Here is a 15,005-nt window from a genome sequence, read left to right as displayed (position 1 = left end):
CTAGGTTCCACCCAAAAACCCCAATTTCACCCATGAAAATCCTTGATTTCAAGTGGAAAACATGTTTAATGATGTTAAAAGTTGAAAGAATTGAGTAAAAATCAACTTACAAATGATTTGGGATGAAGTTTGCTCTTGAAAAATCGCCTATGGTGTTTGGGTTTTGAAAGAATGGTGAAAAGTGATGAAAATTCGACTAAGTATAAAATTTGCTGGGCCTCGGATATGGGAATTGCGAACCATGGTTCGCAATTGCGAACAAAACAGGGCTGGGAATTGCGACATTCTTAGTTCGCATTTGCGAACCCATGTCTGGTGGCCAGGTTTCGCTTTTGCGAACATTCGATCGCATTTGCGACCAGGGCCACCTCGCATTTGCGAGCCAATGGATCGCATTTTCGATCCCAAGCCTTTTCCCCAGACTTCGCATTTGCGAAGTGTTGATCGCATTTGCGACAGTGCCCATTTTCCCAAACTTCGCAATTGCGAAGCAATGCTCGCATTTGCGAGCTCGCAATTGCGAGTCTTCCCTTCGCATTTGCGAAAATTGCAGAAGCCAGCATACCAGATTTTTAAAACATGAGAAATGCAATCCGATGCCTATCCAAAACTCACCCGAGCCCTCGGGCCTCCAAACCAAACATGCATACAACCTCAAAAACATCCTACGGACTTGTTCGTGCGATCAAATTGCCAAAATAACATCAAAATCATTGAATCAAGCCTCAAAACACATGATTTTTCTTCTAAACTTCATAAACTTTCAAACTTGGAACTTATAGTCCGAAACACGTCAAACGACGTCCGATTTCGACCAAACTTTACAAAAAGCGCTTAACACATATTTAAGACTTGTACCGGGCGTCGGAACCAAAATACGAGCCCGATACCATAGTCTTTTAATCAATTTTTATTTCCATTTTCCTTAATAATTTCAGAAAAATAATTTCACGGAAAAATTCATAGCTCGGGCTCTAGGCCTCGGAATTCGATTCCGGGCACATGCCCGAGTCTCATATTTTTCTACGGACCTTCCGGGACCGTCCAATCTCGGGTCCGGGTCCGTTTACCAAAAATGTTGACCAAAATCAACTATAATCATATTAATATTAAAATTCTTCAAATTTTTCACGGAATTCACATATTTCAACATAACAGCTTTCCGCTACGCGTCCGGACTGCGCACGCAAATCGAGGCAAGTAAAAAAAAATGAGGTTTTAAGGCCTCGAAAGCACGGAATGGATGAGGAAATACGTGATGACCCTTTGGGTCGTCACAAGTACCGTAAGTGTCATTCCTCCTCATTCTATGCAATACACCTTACTCCCCACCAAAATCCTAAAACAAATTGATAAAATACAAAGGAATTTTATTTGGGGATCCACTAACTCTGCTAGAAAACTACATCTTGTTAATTGGCAGATGGTTACGAGGGATAAAGATGAGGGTGGTCCTGGTATACGCTCAGCATATTCCAAAAATATGGTCTTGTTAACAAGTCTTACCTGGAGGCTCTTGAAAAACCCTAATACACCTTGGACACATCTCATTTTTACAAAGTATGCCTGGAAAAAGTCGATGCTAATTCTTTCATTTGGAAGGCTATCCTTAAAGGATGGAAAGTGTGTAATGATGGCATATTATGGCACTATTGTACAAACTTCAAAATTAATATCTGGTCCTCAAAATGAATTTACAACTCAAATTCCCTTAAAAATTTCATATATGGACCTCTTAGTAAGGATGATCAAAATCTTTTCATTAAAGACCTTATTAAGAAAGATGAGTGGAATATCTCAGGTATTTTTTTCAACTTGCCCTCCGATATTATTAATAAGATTGCTTTAACTCCTATACCTAGTAAAGCTCTTAAGAAAGATATTATCAGTTGGAACACAAATTTAAATGGTTTATTTACTACGAAGTCTTCCTACAAACTTTTAACTCCTAGTTACACCCCAAGTATCTCTTTTAGCTGGATTTGGGACCTCCCTGCCCTAACAAAATCAAATTCTTCCTTTGGCAATGCAAGCATAATCGTATACCTTGTCGAGCCTTATTAGCTCATATTGACATTAAGATTGATACAACCTGTACGATTTGTAAGGAGAATGTGGAAATTATCCAACATATCTTTCTCCACTACCCTGCTACCAAACGCTTTTGGAACAATATGGGCATCCCGACTCAAACTATTGATAAGAACTTCCATTGGCTTATGGGCCTAAAAGAGATTTTCATTCAGAACAATAACCATTCAATAAGTTGGGAAACCTTATTTCCTTTCTCCATCTGAAAATTGGAAAAATGGGAGTAACAATAATTTCAACAATCTTGATCTTGACCTTGAGGTCCAAAAAGTTATTCAACAAGCTTGGGAATTTAATTTTTTTTAAGGAAAAAATCCTTTCAAAATTCATAAGATAAAGATTGATATAAAGTGGGACAAACTACCAACTGGTACGGTTAAATTAAATATAGACGGTGCTTTTTCAAAAAACACTATGGCAGTCGGTCTAGGTGGAATATTCAGAAATAGCAATGGAGACTGGATCGTGGGGTTCCATAAAGCAGGCCATGCAACATCTCCCACGCATGCGAAATTAATGGCTTTACAAGAATGTTTAAAGATTGCAAGAGAAATGAATTTCCACAAAATGGAAACTGAAACAGACTCTACGGATATCGTCAAGCTCATATATGAGACAATTGTTATCTTTCTAACGTTGTTCATGAATGCAGGTTACTAATGCACAAGTTGAAGCTCCCACCTTTGAGACATAACTTCATAGAAAAATAAAGTGGCACACCTTTTAGCCAATGAAGTTGTTAAGAACTTGTCCTCTACTAAGTGTTTTTACCATGCTCGTCCAACAGGCATGGAATATGTAATAATACTAAGTTTCTGCCTTCTACAGTTTGTAACTATCTAGTAGCTCTGGGCAACAGTAATGTTCTAAGGAACTATATTATATCTACGTAACCTTGTATTTTTTTTAATATAATCTCCGTTTTGCGTTAAAAAAAAAAAACAAAAAAAAGAAGTGCACGGGCCCGGCAATATTTTAGGCACGCATTTCTGATAAGTCGCATTCCTAACTTGGGGTCGTCAGGGATATTTTGGGAAAATTATAATTATTTTTTAACCTACCACACGTGCTATGGGAGTATATCCCTAAACAAAAAGAACTTCGCTGTTCTTTACCCAGGTTTTCACTCAGCTTTGCCCTGCGCTCTTCTGATTATTGTGAATCTTCTTCCTTACTCTGTTTTGCCAGTTTGATTTTCTCTTTGCGCCTGCTTGGTCGTTTATTATTCTTCCTCCTGCTGTTCCCCTGTTAGCGCTGCATAATACTTCCATGTGAGGTGAGACTTAGTTTTGCTAAAAATTTATATTGATGCTGTCTTTTTTAAGGTTTCAAACTAGATGCATGGCAACACGAGATGAGCTAAGTATTTTCTTCTTTAACACTCCATTAAAAAAAAGTGATCACCGTTGACAAATTTTATTGAACTTTCCAGACTTGATTTGGATTATGGCTTGGGAAATTGGTGTGATTTGGGATTTCGGTTGCTTAAGTGTTCAAGGGGTTTGGTTTTGTCGTTGTGAACCACGGCATAAAAGGAGATTGGAAAATTAATTTTGTCTTATTTGAGGCTTGCTGAATTTGCACGGGGATAGTGTTCCCTAATGAAAATTATTGTCAGAACACAAGTTCGTTGACTAAAACATTACTAACATTCAGAATAAAAAAGATTGCATAAGTTTTTTGAAACATAATCCTTCAGGGATGTTAAGCGCATAGGAATAAAATTGAATAGAGCATGTAACTGTAATTGGAGAGGTTCAATACTTTATTTTATTAAAAGGCTGGCTGTTATGCTTTTGCCTTATTTGACTCTAATTTACATTTCTCTTCATCGTTTTGGGAATTTACAAAGTATAATATGTATGAAGCCTATTGTTTGTATTAAATACATCTAAATAGGAGGTGATCAATTGATGAAAAGCTGAGTTAAGTTTTTCTGGCCAACAATCTCTCTGATTATGGTGGCTTATGTTGTGCCAATGGAATGGCTGACTCTTATGGTTTTGCCTTATTTGGGCTCTACTGTAGATTTCTTTTTATAGTTCTGAAAAGTTTATGGATGCTTTGTTCTTCTTCCTTGGCCTTGGAAACAGTATGAAGCTCCAATATTAGCGTTATTGAAGTTACTTGTTTGTGAATATCTGGGAGTTGTATGCTTGAATCCTAGGCGATCTAGCTTACAAAGAGTACATTCTAGGAGATGATTGAGAAAATAGGTGGTGTACAAGTTGATTAAGTGGGGTCTTTAGTTAACTATCATAATGAAAGGTTACTGCCTTCACTTAGTAATCATTTGCGATGGTGATACAGTAATATTCCTTCTTTATGTATTTGATTAATGTCTCCTGCAGGGACCACTTGTGTTGATTGGTTTTGAATACTCCTAAAGAGGTGCAATTCATTCGCATGCCATTTAAAAGTAGCTTACTAGCTCTTCTTTGGGCTTGATAAGCTGCTATTTCTTGGGCTGGTATCACATTTTTCTTGTGCTAAATAGATGCAAGAAAGGAGTGTGTATTATTTTTCCTTTCAGTTGGTAATTCTGTTTCCATGTCTTTCCATTAATCAGTGTAAAGTTGTTTGCTCAAAGTTGAAGCAGCAATGAGAAGTCCTACTTTGTCTCCTCTAATCCTATATGTTTCTGGATGGATTTGGAGGAATAGATGAGCTGCCTCAAATTGTAGCTGACATAATTGGAACAACTATGAGTGTTTATTATATATGTGTTAATTTTTTCAATATTGAACCTTACTCTATCGCACAACTTAGTTATGATGGAACTTCTCATGATAAATCCAGCATTATCTCGCAACAATGCTAGCTTCAGTTGTGGTATACTTGGGGAAACCTATGAGGAAATACTAACAACTGCCTTTGCTTCCTGTTCAACAGGTATGAATTGAACTAAACCATTCATACCTTTTGTATTTTTCACATAAATAAGAGAAACTTCAATATTAAATTTGCGAGAAGCTCTTTAAGTGCTGCTAAAATGTACCAAAACGTATCATTTTATACATCACATTACTCTGTCTAACTAAAGATAAAGAAGTTTGCTCGATTGAAATGGACCCTGCTCAGGTAATAATTTAATGTTCTCGTGACTGATGTTATCTGCTTTTATATGGTATTAGGGAGCAGGTCCTTATTTGGTTTAACTAGGTTATTGCTCTCTTCATCCAATAAAAAAGAAAAAGAGAATCCCTGCAATCTAGAGGTTTGTCAAAAAGGTGGTATTACTGGTTGGCAATTAAGAGTCATGTTCTGTGAGGAAAAAGTATAAATAAGTGCACCAAACTTCAAGTAGTATAGCAAAATTTTATCCACACCAATGGACATGCTTTAAACATCAAATCTGTATTTTTTAGGTTTTGCATTGAGCTCGGCATGGACTAGCCACCACTAGTGGACATATAAAGTTGTAGTACAATGAAAAATTAGGGTTTTCATCGTCATCTGTTTACTCTTTGTCTTTTCTCGTTTCAGCTTTTCTCTTTTGCTGCGGCAGCGTGTAACATCTATTGCGCTTCTTGGTGGTTTTATTTCTGCTGGCGCTGAATGATGGGAAACCAATCGCTTTGTGACAATAACATGGTGGAGGAGGAGGAAGCAGAGTATGTATTGCTTGATTTGGATGGCATTTCCTCCGAAGTTCACATTCCTCCAAATGCACCATATGTTCTCTCTGTACGATTTTCTAGCCCAAGTTTACTTTTTAGTTAATTGCTTTAATTTAATTTTTCTTATGGATTCAAACTGAAGTGTAACCCCTTCTTTTTATTTCTCTTCACTCTTCAGATACTCATGGTTTTCAACTGTTCCATAGGTCTTTGCAACTAGGTTTTTTCGTTGTGCTTTTAAGTTTTATGAGAATATTAAAATTGATTATTTCCTACAATTTTTTTTCTCAGGGTCTTGACACATTGAATCCCATCTTGACCATTGATGGCAAAATCAAGCTGGTGAGTTGATGATTTTGGAAACAGCTTAGTTTTCCCTTCCTGTGACATTATAATTTATCTGCACCAGTATAGTTGGCTTCATTGGCCGAGTCAAGTCCAAAACTTGTGTGAACTTTATAATCATGCTTACCACATTCTTATCAAGTTCTATATCTTTGTAGTGGCATTAGTCGTTACAGTGGTCAAACATCTTGATGCCCACTTACACCATTAAGGGGATACCAACATATTTTATCTGTTTCAACCCCACTTATTTCTGGTGATTCTTTAGTTGAGATCATTCTAAACAAAGTAGATATAATGGATGGTGGGTGTAATAATTCTGGTTGCACATCACAAAATGTTGTTTCTTTTGGACATGTTATCTTTGTAATAACATTTGTTCCATCTAGTCCCTGCTATCATAGTTCTCAACTTTTCTCTCTGTGTATATGCTATTACAATTGGTCTTTGTTTCTATTTTGCAGATTGGACAGTATGATGAGACTATTGGGACATGCCTTGTATTTAGTGAAAGTGGTGAGCCACGCTCCTCTGTAGTCTGTACCAACATATTTTATTGAGAGTACAAGAGATTTTTGAAAATTTTTGGAAGGCATGAGATATTTATCTGATTATCTTAATCTAGCTTCAGTGTTGCTGCGGGTGTTGCAAAATCTGAACATATTCCCTCTGTCTCATCCTCAGCCGCCAACCCCCCCCCCCTCCCCCCCCCCCCCCCAAAAAAAAAAAAGTTTATCCATGAATAGGGGGCTCCATTGTGTGTTTCTACCACACAGCTGCTTGGGATGCAGATTAGGTTATTGTTTCTAAATGTGGTGTTTTGTGGTGGAACTCTGACTCTAGCTGCCCTGGTGTATATGAATGTCATTGAGACAACATTAGGCACATTGCAGACTGTGAACCGTGGAATTTTCTTTCTTGGGTACATATGAATTGAGGATAATTCTTCTGGAACTTAAGCCTCTTTGCATGTCACACATTTTCCATGGGCTTTCAATTTCTGCTGGAAATCTAGATGCTCAAACATAATGAATAGATGGTCAAATTAGCTGGAAGAACAAAAAAACACAAAATATTTGAATCAATCTGGAATTTTATCATTAAGCTAAACTTCTTTTTGCAGATGCTCCCTCCATGGTTCATAAAGACACGGGACCATCTGAATCCAACCATTTGCCAGGAAGACGCATATTAGACCCTAAGGAAACCGAGTCCAAGCAAGTCAAGCCTGTAACACAGCTTCATAAGATACTTAAGTTCAGGTTGTTGCATGATACTGAAACTGAAGATGCAAGAAAGAAGCCAAAAGAAGATTAGGTAGCTCAGCTTCTTAGTAAATTAGAAGATACTTCACTATGTTTGACAATGTATAGAGGAGTCGAAGCAGAGCCATTACAACATAGCAATGGGTAGCATTGCCATTGCTAGTATTTTACTGCTAGCATAGTCATTCCTCACTCTGAAGCAAAAGGAAAGGTGCTCTGCTTGACACTCACAACTATAATGTCGCATAGATGAACCAGAATTTAAAAGGCGATTGCTTTATAATTTTCTCCTTCTAGCATTATCGAAGTAGCTCTAGTTCCTATATCCAATAGTCTTCTGATGCAAGAAATCTAGAGGGAGGAAAAAAAAAGTTAAAACTATCAGCAGGTGAGAATAAATTGTCAATTTTCTGTTCTTACCAATAACTGATGCATGAAACCTTTAATATGAGAAACTGAAACATCAAGTATTGGTGATTTTGGTGCTACAAGCATAATGGGGAAGCGAGTCAGCAAAAAATAAAAATAAAAAATTTTTACTAAAAGTTGTGCAAATCCAAAAGACAAGTTCATGTCCCACCGAAAGAATTCCAAAATAAGTATTTCAACTTGTTATGAACTCAATTGCCAAGTATAATTTTTTTTTAAACAAACGTGAATTCTGTTTATTGCAAATTGTGAACCATTCTATAAGATAAAAGAAAATGGAGGATGGGAGGATGAGTTAATGAAGTTACAAGATATCGTGCTCGTGCTTATTTTTCATTTATATCTTTTGTTGATAACTTACGAAATATTTCCGTGCCCTTTCTTATACAATTCTTTCATTGAATGTAAATATAAGAAAATACTTAAGATATCTTAATTTGAAAAAATTACGAAAGTATATTGTTCACTGTAGATGAATTTACATTGCAAACAAAAACAAAAGGTATAAATGGCAATAAGTTCGTAAGAAGACTTTTATCACTCCGATTTTGAGCATTCCATTTGTTACCTTTTTTTTATATTCTCATGTTCCCCTCATTTGATTCTATTGATTAGTAATTTATTTCTCCAAAGTCGAACAATTCCAAAAATCAGGGTATCCTGAGAAAAAAGAGCAAATATGAAAAGATCTAGGATGCAAAAAGATAAATAAGCCAAAGGTAGAAGCGCTTTGTGTAATTTCCAGAACAAAATGAATAACTTGGGTATATTCAGTTTGCATTCCCTGCGCAGCCGTACTAATATTTTATAAGGGTTACAAAAAGCCTCATTTATATTTTCACGATCAAAATGGCGAAGAAGAAAACTCAACGTAGTGCCGCCACTAATCGGCGGCTAAAGATGTATAATAGCAGGCCGAAGCGTGACCATAAGGGCAAAATCATAAAGCACGATTTACAGTCGAAGAAGCTTCCTTCAACGCGGATACAACCTGATCCCCGCTGGTTCAGTATGTTCTATTCCTATATATAAGTACTGCATCTAAATCTGGTTTAAACTATTCAATCAATTCTAGTGTTGGTCAAATTGACATTATTAGTGAAAAGTTTTACATTAACTGGCATGCAGGCAGTATTAATGTTTTATTATTATACATCTGGCGGATTAATTTGCTCATAATGGATATTTTGTTTCGTGTATGAAAGAATTATATTGATACGTCTGAATAAGGATATGATTTTCGGCCTTTACAGTCAATACTCGGGTGATCTGTCAGAAGAAATTGGAATTGTTTAGAGAAGAGATCCAAAATCGGCTTTCCAGTAACTACAATGTTATATTGAATGAAAGCAAATTGCCCATGTCCCTTTTGAATGATCATCTGAAGGTGTGTATGGTGTCGTTTCCTTTAGTTTATTTGTTTAAGAACCCTTACTCTCTTTTTTTTTAACGTATACTATATCTTAATCAATATAAACATCTGCTTATTGTTATTGCTTTTCTTTCTATTTTCTGGCTATTACGTTGCTATCTTGCTGGCTTCCTTTGTTGTTGCTGCTCCACTGTCATGAGGCGAGGGTCTATCGGAAACAGCCTCTCTACTCCTCCGGAGTAGGGGTAAGGTCTGTGTACACATTATCCTCCCCAGACCCCACATGTGAGATTCTACTGGGTTGTTGTTGTAAACAATATAAACATCAGTATTCGTCATTGACTATATCTCGAAATAGCTAGTATCCTCCTTAGAAATTACCATACTAAGGGGTCGTTTTTGGTAGGATGTATAAGAATAGTACTGAATGGGGTGTGTTCAATAATTCTTGATAGAAGGGTGTGGAGGTCAAAGATTATGATGGTTAGTAGGTAGTCGAGCGGTTCTCCTTTTCGTCCCCTTACCGGTAGTATTAGTGTTAGTATGGTATACTTTGATTCTTGAATTGTTATTAGTACTTACTGTTTGATTGTATCTTTCGCGTCGGTTTTTATAATATCTTATTGTTGTTACTACTTGTTGTAGTTATTTTTTTTCTTATTTTCTTTAACTGAGGGTCTACCGGAAATAGTCTCTCTGCCCTCCCAAGGTAGAGTAAGATTTGCGTACACCACCCTCCCCATATCCCGATTGGGGAAACCACTGGGTATGTTGTTGTTGTTATGCCTGAGATTATTTCTTATCGACTGTTTGATTTGGTGTATTAAAAATAACATGCATTGCATAATTTTTTTTAAAATTATTTGTTTACAAAAATACCTTCTACATTCTTTAGAAAGAATTTAGAAAAGGTTTTGAAGTGGCAGTTCTATCTTTATGCATGCTTATTGATCATGTATTAAAAACCATAGTATTGCTAATACCAATGGCTTGCTATGTATAAGAATAGTACTGAATAAAGGGGTCGTTTGGTAGGGTGTATAAGAATGGTGTGGAATAAGGTGTATTAGTAATGCATGGGTTAGTAATGCAAGCATTAGTTATGCAAATATTATTTCTTATCTACTGTTTGGTGTGGTATATTAAAATTATAATGCATTCCATAATTTTTTTTTTTAAAAAAAAAATAGTTATTTACAAAAATGCCCTCCATATTCTCTAGCTTTAAGGGACTTTAAGGACATATTTGTCTTAAAACATACTAATGCATGCATTAATAGCCTTGGTATTACTAATGCCATGGTTTTCTATGCATTACTTATACATAGGATAATACCAAGTATGATGTATAACTAATATTATACACAGGTTGAAAAAATGTACCAAACAAGGTATTAATAATGCATAGAGCTAATGCTTGCATTATTTTTTCTAATACCTCACCCCAGAGTGTATATTAGTTATACATAGGTTGAAAAATACTATCAAGCAAAGAATTAATAATACCAAAACTAATACTTATATTGTTTCCCTAATACATCCTACCAAACTTCACTATTGAGGCGTAATAATAGTAGTAGTTGTTGTGGTATGGTGAATTTCCTCATATTTATTGATGAGCTCACAAGAAATTAGAGCACGAGCTATCTTGCTATACTCATGCCTGATTCTGCATTGTGTTTACCACTACTAATTTAGCCATCTTTTATCTTTGTAAAGAAAGGAAAACTTCATTCTATCGACAGTGAGCCTATTGCTGATGCTTGTGGACCTAAAGCGAAGAGGAAATGCCCAAAACATATTGAATCAGTAGCCAAGAATGACATGTCTGAAGGTAAGAAATAAGAACACAAAATGTTAGTAAAAGGGTGCAAAATGTCTGAATCTGTCTGGTATTCTTTTCATCTGACTAAACAAAACTTTTTATTGAAGATGCCGTCCTCGCGGTTCATGAAGAAACAGGACCATCGAAACCCAACATTTTCACAGGAAGACGCACACTAGACCCTAAGCAAACCAAGTCAAAGCATTTTTGAGGTTTATGAAACTGAAGATGCAAGAGAGAAACCAGAATAAGATTAGGTGATTGAGTTTTTTAGTATATATTAGTGAAGATATTTCAGTATATTCGAGAATGTTAGTGGAATCAAAGCAGAGCTATTATAACAAAAGCTAGAGAACCGATGTGTAATGCTGCTAGAGTATGATTAACCATTGCTGTTGACTTTGGATCTGCAACTTCCTTTGCCTTCGCCTGACTCTTCTGAGAAGAAAGGGAATCATGCACAAAGAAATCCTCTAACAAGATTTGCTATGGAATACTTTCAAAAAAGGGTTGCATTGCATAAGCATAAAAAGATCTGTAATGAGTTGGTGCATATGCGTGTCTTCTTTTTCTTAATTTTTTCCAAAATTTCCACTTCTTCTTTCTATAATTTGTTAACCAGAATGTGCCCTTAATTGGAGGCTTGCATAGGCGACTTGTTTATCAATAACTATTTGAACGCTAACTATGCATTATTTGCTTGAAGGAACACTTATACATTATTACACTTATACATTATTATTAAGGGATTCTTTCCTTCCTATACCATATATGAAACTTTATTGCCAAATATGTGCATATTTTCTAATTTACCCGTTCTGTCCACATTTTTTCTATAATTTTTATACCATTCATTAATTACTAATTATTAGTAGTTGAATCTTCCTAAATAGGCGCGCTACAAATAAGGAAACAAAATATTCTAATTGATTTTACACAAAAGCCTATATTCTGCTCATGAAATTCTCCGTTTTTGCCGCCTCATTTTTTGTTCTTTTACCTTTTTTCTTGTTTACCTTCTTTTGGAAAATTCAGTTCTTCTTTCTTTCTTTTTTCAGTTTAATTTTCTCTTCAAAAAAAATTATTCCACCCATTTTAATTATTTTAATTTAAACATAGAAAGTAACAATTAAACTAACCTTAAAAAAAATTGAATGGGGAAAATCTGACTATAAAAAATGGGTCTCATCTCTGTATTTTTTGAGAAGAAGAAAGAATGGAGAAGATGAAGAAAGGGGAGGGGAAAAACTACAAAATTACAAAATACAAATCAGTTTAAGGGGAGGGGGAAAAACTACAAATCAGTTCAAATATGTATAAAGCAGTATTGTTTTTAAGGGTATCTACAAAATTACTACAATTACACTACAATCTATGTTGGAAAAAAATGTTGACTACAAAATTTTCTCTTTATCTACAAAATTTCTACAAAAAAACTACAAACAAACTACAAATTAGTTTAAGTATTGTATAAAGTTGTATTGTTTTTAAGGGTATCTATAAAATTACTACATTTATACTACAAGTAAACTATAATCTATGTTGGCAAAAAATGTTGACTACAAAATTTTCTCTTCATCTACAAAATTTCTACAAAAAAAACTACAAATAAACTACAAATCAGTTTAAGTATTGTATAAAGTTGTATTATTTTTAAGGGTATCTACAAAATTACTACATTTATACTATAATTAACCTACAATCTTATGTTGAAAAAAAATGTCAACTACAAAATTTGCTCTTCATCTACAAAATTTCTACAAAAAATTACAAATAAACTACAATTGCACCCACACTGTCACACTTATATTGGGTCAGATGTTTGTTAACCAAGTTTTTTTCTAATTTGGTCAAGAACTTGTGTGTCAATGCCGGATAAGTGTGACACTTGAAGAATCTCTACCTTTAAAGAACCTCTAAATTGCCTAAAAAGATAATTTATTTAATATTGAAATAATATAGACAAAATGGAGTCGGAGGTTACAGAAGATTCATATGGCTACTCCACAAATTTAGGATTGAGAATTGTTGATTGATCGATTGAGGAAGTCTTCTGTGTCATACATCTACTCTCGATCTCGTAGTTGTTAAAATTCAGAACAATATCTGACAATTACCAGAAATTACAATAACCGAAACAATGGGTTTCATATTGAATCTCTTCGGCTAAAAATCTGATTATAAAAAATGGGTCTCATCTCTGTATTTTTTGAGAAGAAGAAGGAATGGAGAAGAGAAAGAAATGAGAGGGGGAAAACAGCGCTGGTCAGATCTTAGGAATTAAGGGGAGAGAGAAACGTGGGATATATGGACACCTTTAATTAAGGAGTAAAAAATTGCCAATTAATTATGGTATATAATTAGTAATTTGGTATACTAAGTGTAATTAAGTCAAACCTTAAACATTTAGGGTAATAAGGTTTCCTATGTTGCATAGGAATGTAGAAATTCCTATTATTAATCTTTAGAACTCAAAAGTGTTACTTATTATGCTCTTCGGTGTGTTGAAATTATTATAGATTTTTAAAATGTTTCACTCAACAATCAAATACCTAGAACATAGAGTTTTCAGGAAAATATATTTTTCATGGAAAAGAAAATGACTTCCGTCAAATTAAATTCACTCATAGTATTCATAATAAGGTGGATCATGTTAATTCGTTTTTCTGGTTTGATAATATCTTTAAGAAAAGAGATTTTTCATTCCTATACGCTATTTGAAACTTTATTATCCTTAATGTCCATGTTTAGCTAATTACCTGACATAAACAAGTTTTGTTTACAAAATATATACAATAATCCACCTTAAAAGGCTCCCAAATCCATTATTTGTGCCTCCAATCAAGGGATTTAGTTACACCCTTTTTTTTTTTTTTTTTTCTCTTCTTCTCTTTCTTTATTTTTCTCCAATCATCGGCAATGCCTTCAATCATCCATGCTGATTTGGAATAAATTAAGAAGTAGCAAAATTGAAAAACTAAATATAACTATATCTTCTAGACACCTCCCACTCCAATAACTTCTCATAATCGCATCCTTTTTCACTCCATCCTTCTTTACCGATCACTACTCATTCCCTGTATTTCAGATGTGAGAGTAATTCAAATATAAAATATTCAAAGATAAAATGAATCTATTAATAGAAAAAAAAATAATAGAAGGGGGCCATCAGGAACCAAAATTATCCCTAGAAGCTTAACGCTATTGTACGGTCCGCATCATGGTTTGATCTTCTCAAAGATCAGATCACATGGCTCCTATATGTGTGTAATTGAGTAGAAAAGAATAGAAAAATAATTTAGAAAAAATCAAAAATAATCAAAACAAAAAAGAAAGGAAAGGAGCTCAAAAGAGTATATGGGTATGAGAAATTTAACATCACTATAATCAGTGTGGTGTATGACTTTCTCTAAATAAATGTGGGATCTGAAATATAAGATATTCAAGAAGAATGAACTAACATTGAACTTGGGTTTTCCAAGAATATTATACAACTAATTTTATACACAGTAAAAACAAATTTTATACAACTAATTATACATTATACAATTTATCTACAACTTTCACACATTATTTCTTCCCAATAAAATACAATTACAATAACATACAACTTAAATACAAATTTTATACAATATGTCTTTTATATTTTTGTATCTGATTTATATATAGTATAAACAAATTTCATACAACTAATTATATATTATATAACTTATCTACAACTTATCTACAATTTCCATAATTATGTCTACTCAGTTATATACAACTACAATATCATACAACTTAAATATAAATTTTATACAATGTTGTTCAACTTTCATACAATAGTTAAATAAAATAATTAATATATATATATATATATATATATATATATATATATATATATATATATACATATATATATAAAAAAACAACAGAAATAACAACAGAGAATATCAACTAAAAAGGGGAAGGGGGCATGCTCGGGGAAAAATACAGCGAACACAGACCAACGGATATAACGACGAAACTATCTCAATACCATAGCTCATTTATAGGTGGTCGGCGCGCCACACGATCCC

The 15,005-nt window shown here is 34.3% G+C and overlaps 2 protein-coding genes across 6 annotated transcripts; both read left to right on the top strand.

Annotated features, from left to right (window-relative positions):
• On the top strand, nucleotides 3,184-7,644 carry LOC109228949. Of its 5 annotated transcripts, XM_019394224.1 has the most exons (7): nucleotides 3,185-3,367; nucleotides 4,443-4,482; nucleotides 4,891-4,983; nucleotides 5,578-5,778; nucleotides 6,003-6,053; nucleotides 6,521-6,572; nucleotides 7,180-7,644. In XM_019394224.1, the coding sequence occupies exons 4-7, from the start codon at nucleotides 5,650-5,652 to the stop codon at nucleotides 7,371-7,373; spliced, it is 426 nt and encodes a 141-aa protein (XP_019249769.1). In that variant the 5' UTR covers nucleotides 3,185-3,367; nucleotides 4,443-4,482; nucleotides 4,891-4,983; nucleotides 5,578-5,649; the 3' UTR covers nucleotides 7,374-7,644. The 5 variants fall into 5 exon arrangements, with proteins under 5 accessions (XP_019249772.1, XP_019249769.1, XP_019249768.1 ...); XM_019394223.1 differs by lacking the exon at nucleotides 4,443-4,482; XM_019394226.1 differs by lacking the exon at nucleotides 3,185-3,367 and having other exon boundaries at nucleotides 4,470-4,561.
• On the top strand, nucleotides 8,559-11,346 carry LOC109230453 (nuclear/nucleolar GTPase 2-like). The gene is made up of 4 exons (XM_019395954.1): nucleotides 8,559-8,759; nucleotides 9,004-9,137; nucleotides 10,842-10,956; nucleotides 11,055-11,346. The coding sequence occupies exons 1-4, from the start codon at nucleotides 8,600-8,602 to the stop codon at nucleotides 11,156-11,158; spliced, it is 513 nt and encodes a 170-aa protein (XP_019251499.1). The 5' UTR covers nucleotides 8,559-8,599; the 3' UTR covers nucleotides 11,159-11,346.

The sequence above is a fragment of the Nicotiana attenuata genome, chromosome 7 (genome assembly GCF_001879085.1).
Source record: "Nicotiana attenuata strain UT chromosome 7, NIATTr2, whole genome shotgun sequence".
Taxonomy (NCBI): Eukaryota; Viridiplantae; Streptophyta; class Magnoliopsida; order Solanales; family Solanaceae; genus Nicotiana; species Nicotiana attenuata.
This window is presented reverse-complemented; position numbering and strand designations above follow the sequence as displayed.

Bases quoted from the DNA above. Each gene is read 5' to 3' on its own strand.
- LOC109230453 (XM_019395954.1), top strand. From the start codon at position 8,600: ATGGCGAAGAAGAAAACTCAACGTAGTGCCGCCACTAATCGGCGGCTA. The intron at 8,760-9,003 runs GTATGTTCTATT...CGGCCTTTACAG, and splicing joins ACCTGATCCCCGCTGGTTCA to TCAATACTCGGGTGATCTGT. The intron at 10,957-11,054 runs GTAAGAAATAAG...TTTTTATTGAAG, and splicing joins CAAGAATGACATGTCTGAAG to ATGCCGTCCTCGCGGTTCAT.
- LOC109228949 (XM_019394227.1), top strand. From the start codon at position 5,650: ATGATGGGAAACCAATCGCTTTGTGACAATAACATGGTGGAGGAGGAG. The intron at 5,779-6,002 runs GTACGATTTTCT...TTTTTTTCTCAG, and splicing joins ATGCACCATATGTTCTCTCT to GGTCTTGACACATTGAATCC. The intron at 6,573-7,179 runs GTGAGCCACGCT...TTCTTTTTGCAG, and splicing joins CCTTGTATTTAGTGAAAGTG to ATGCTCCCTCCATGGTTCAT.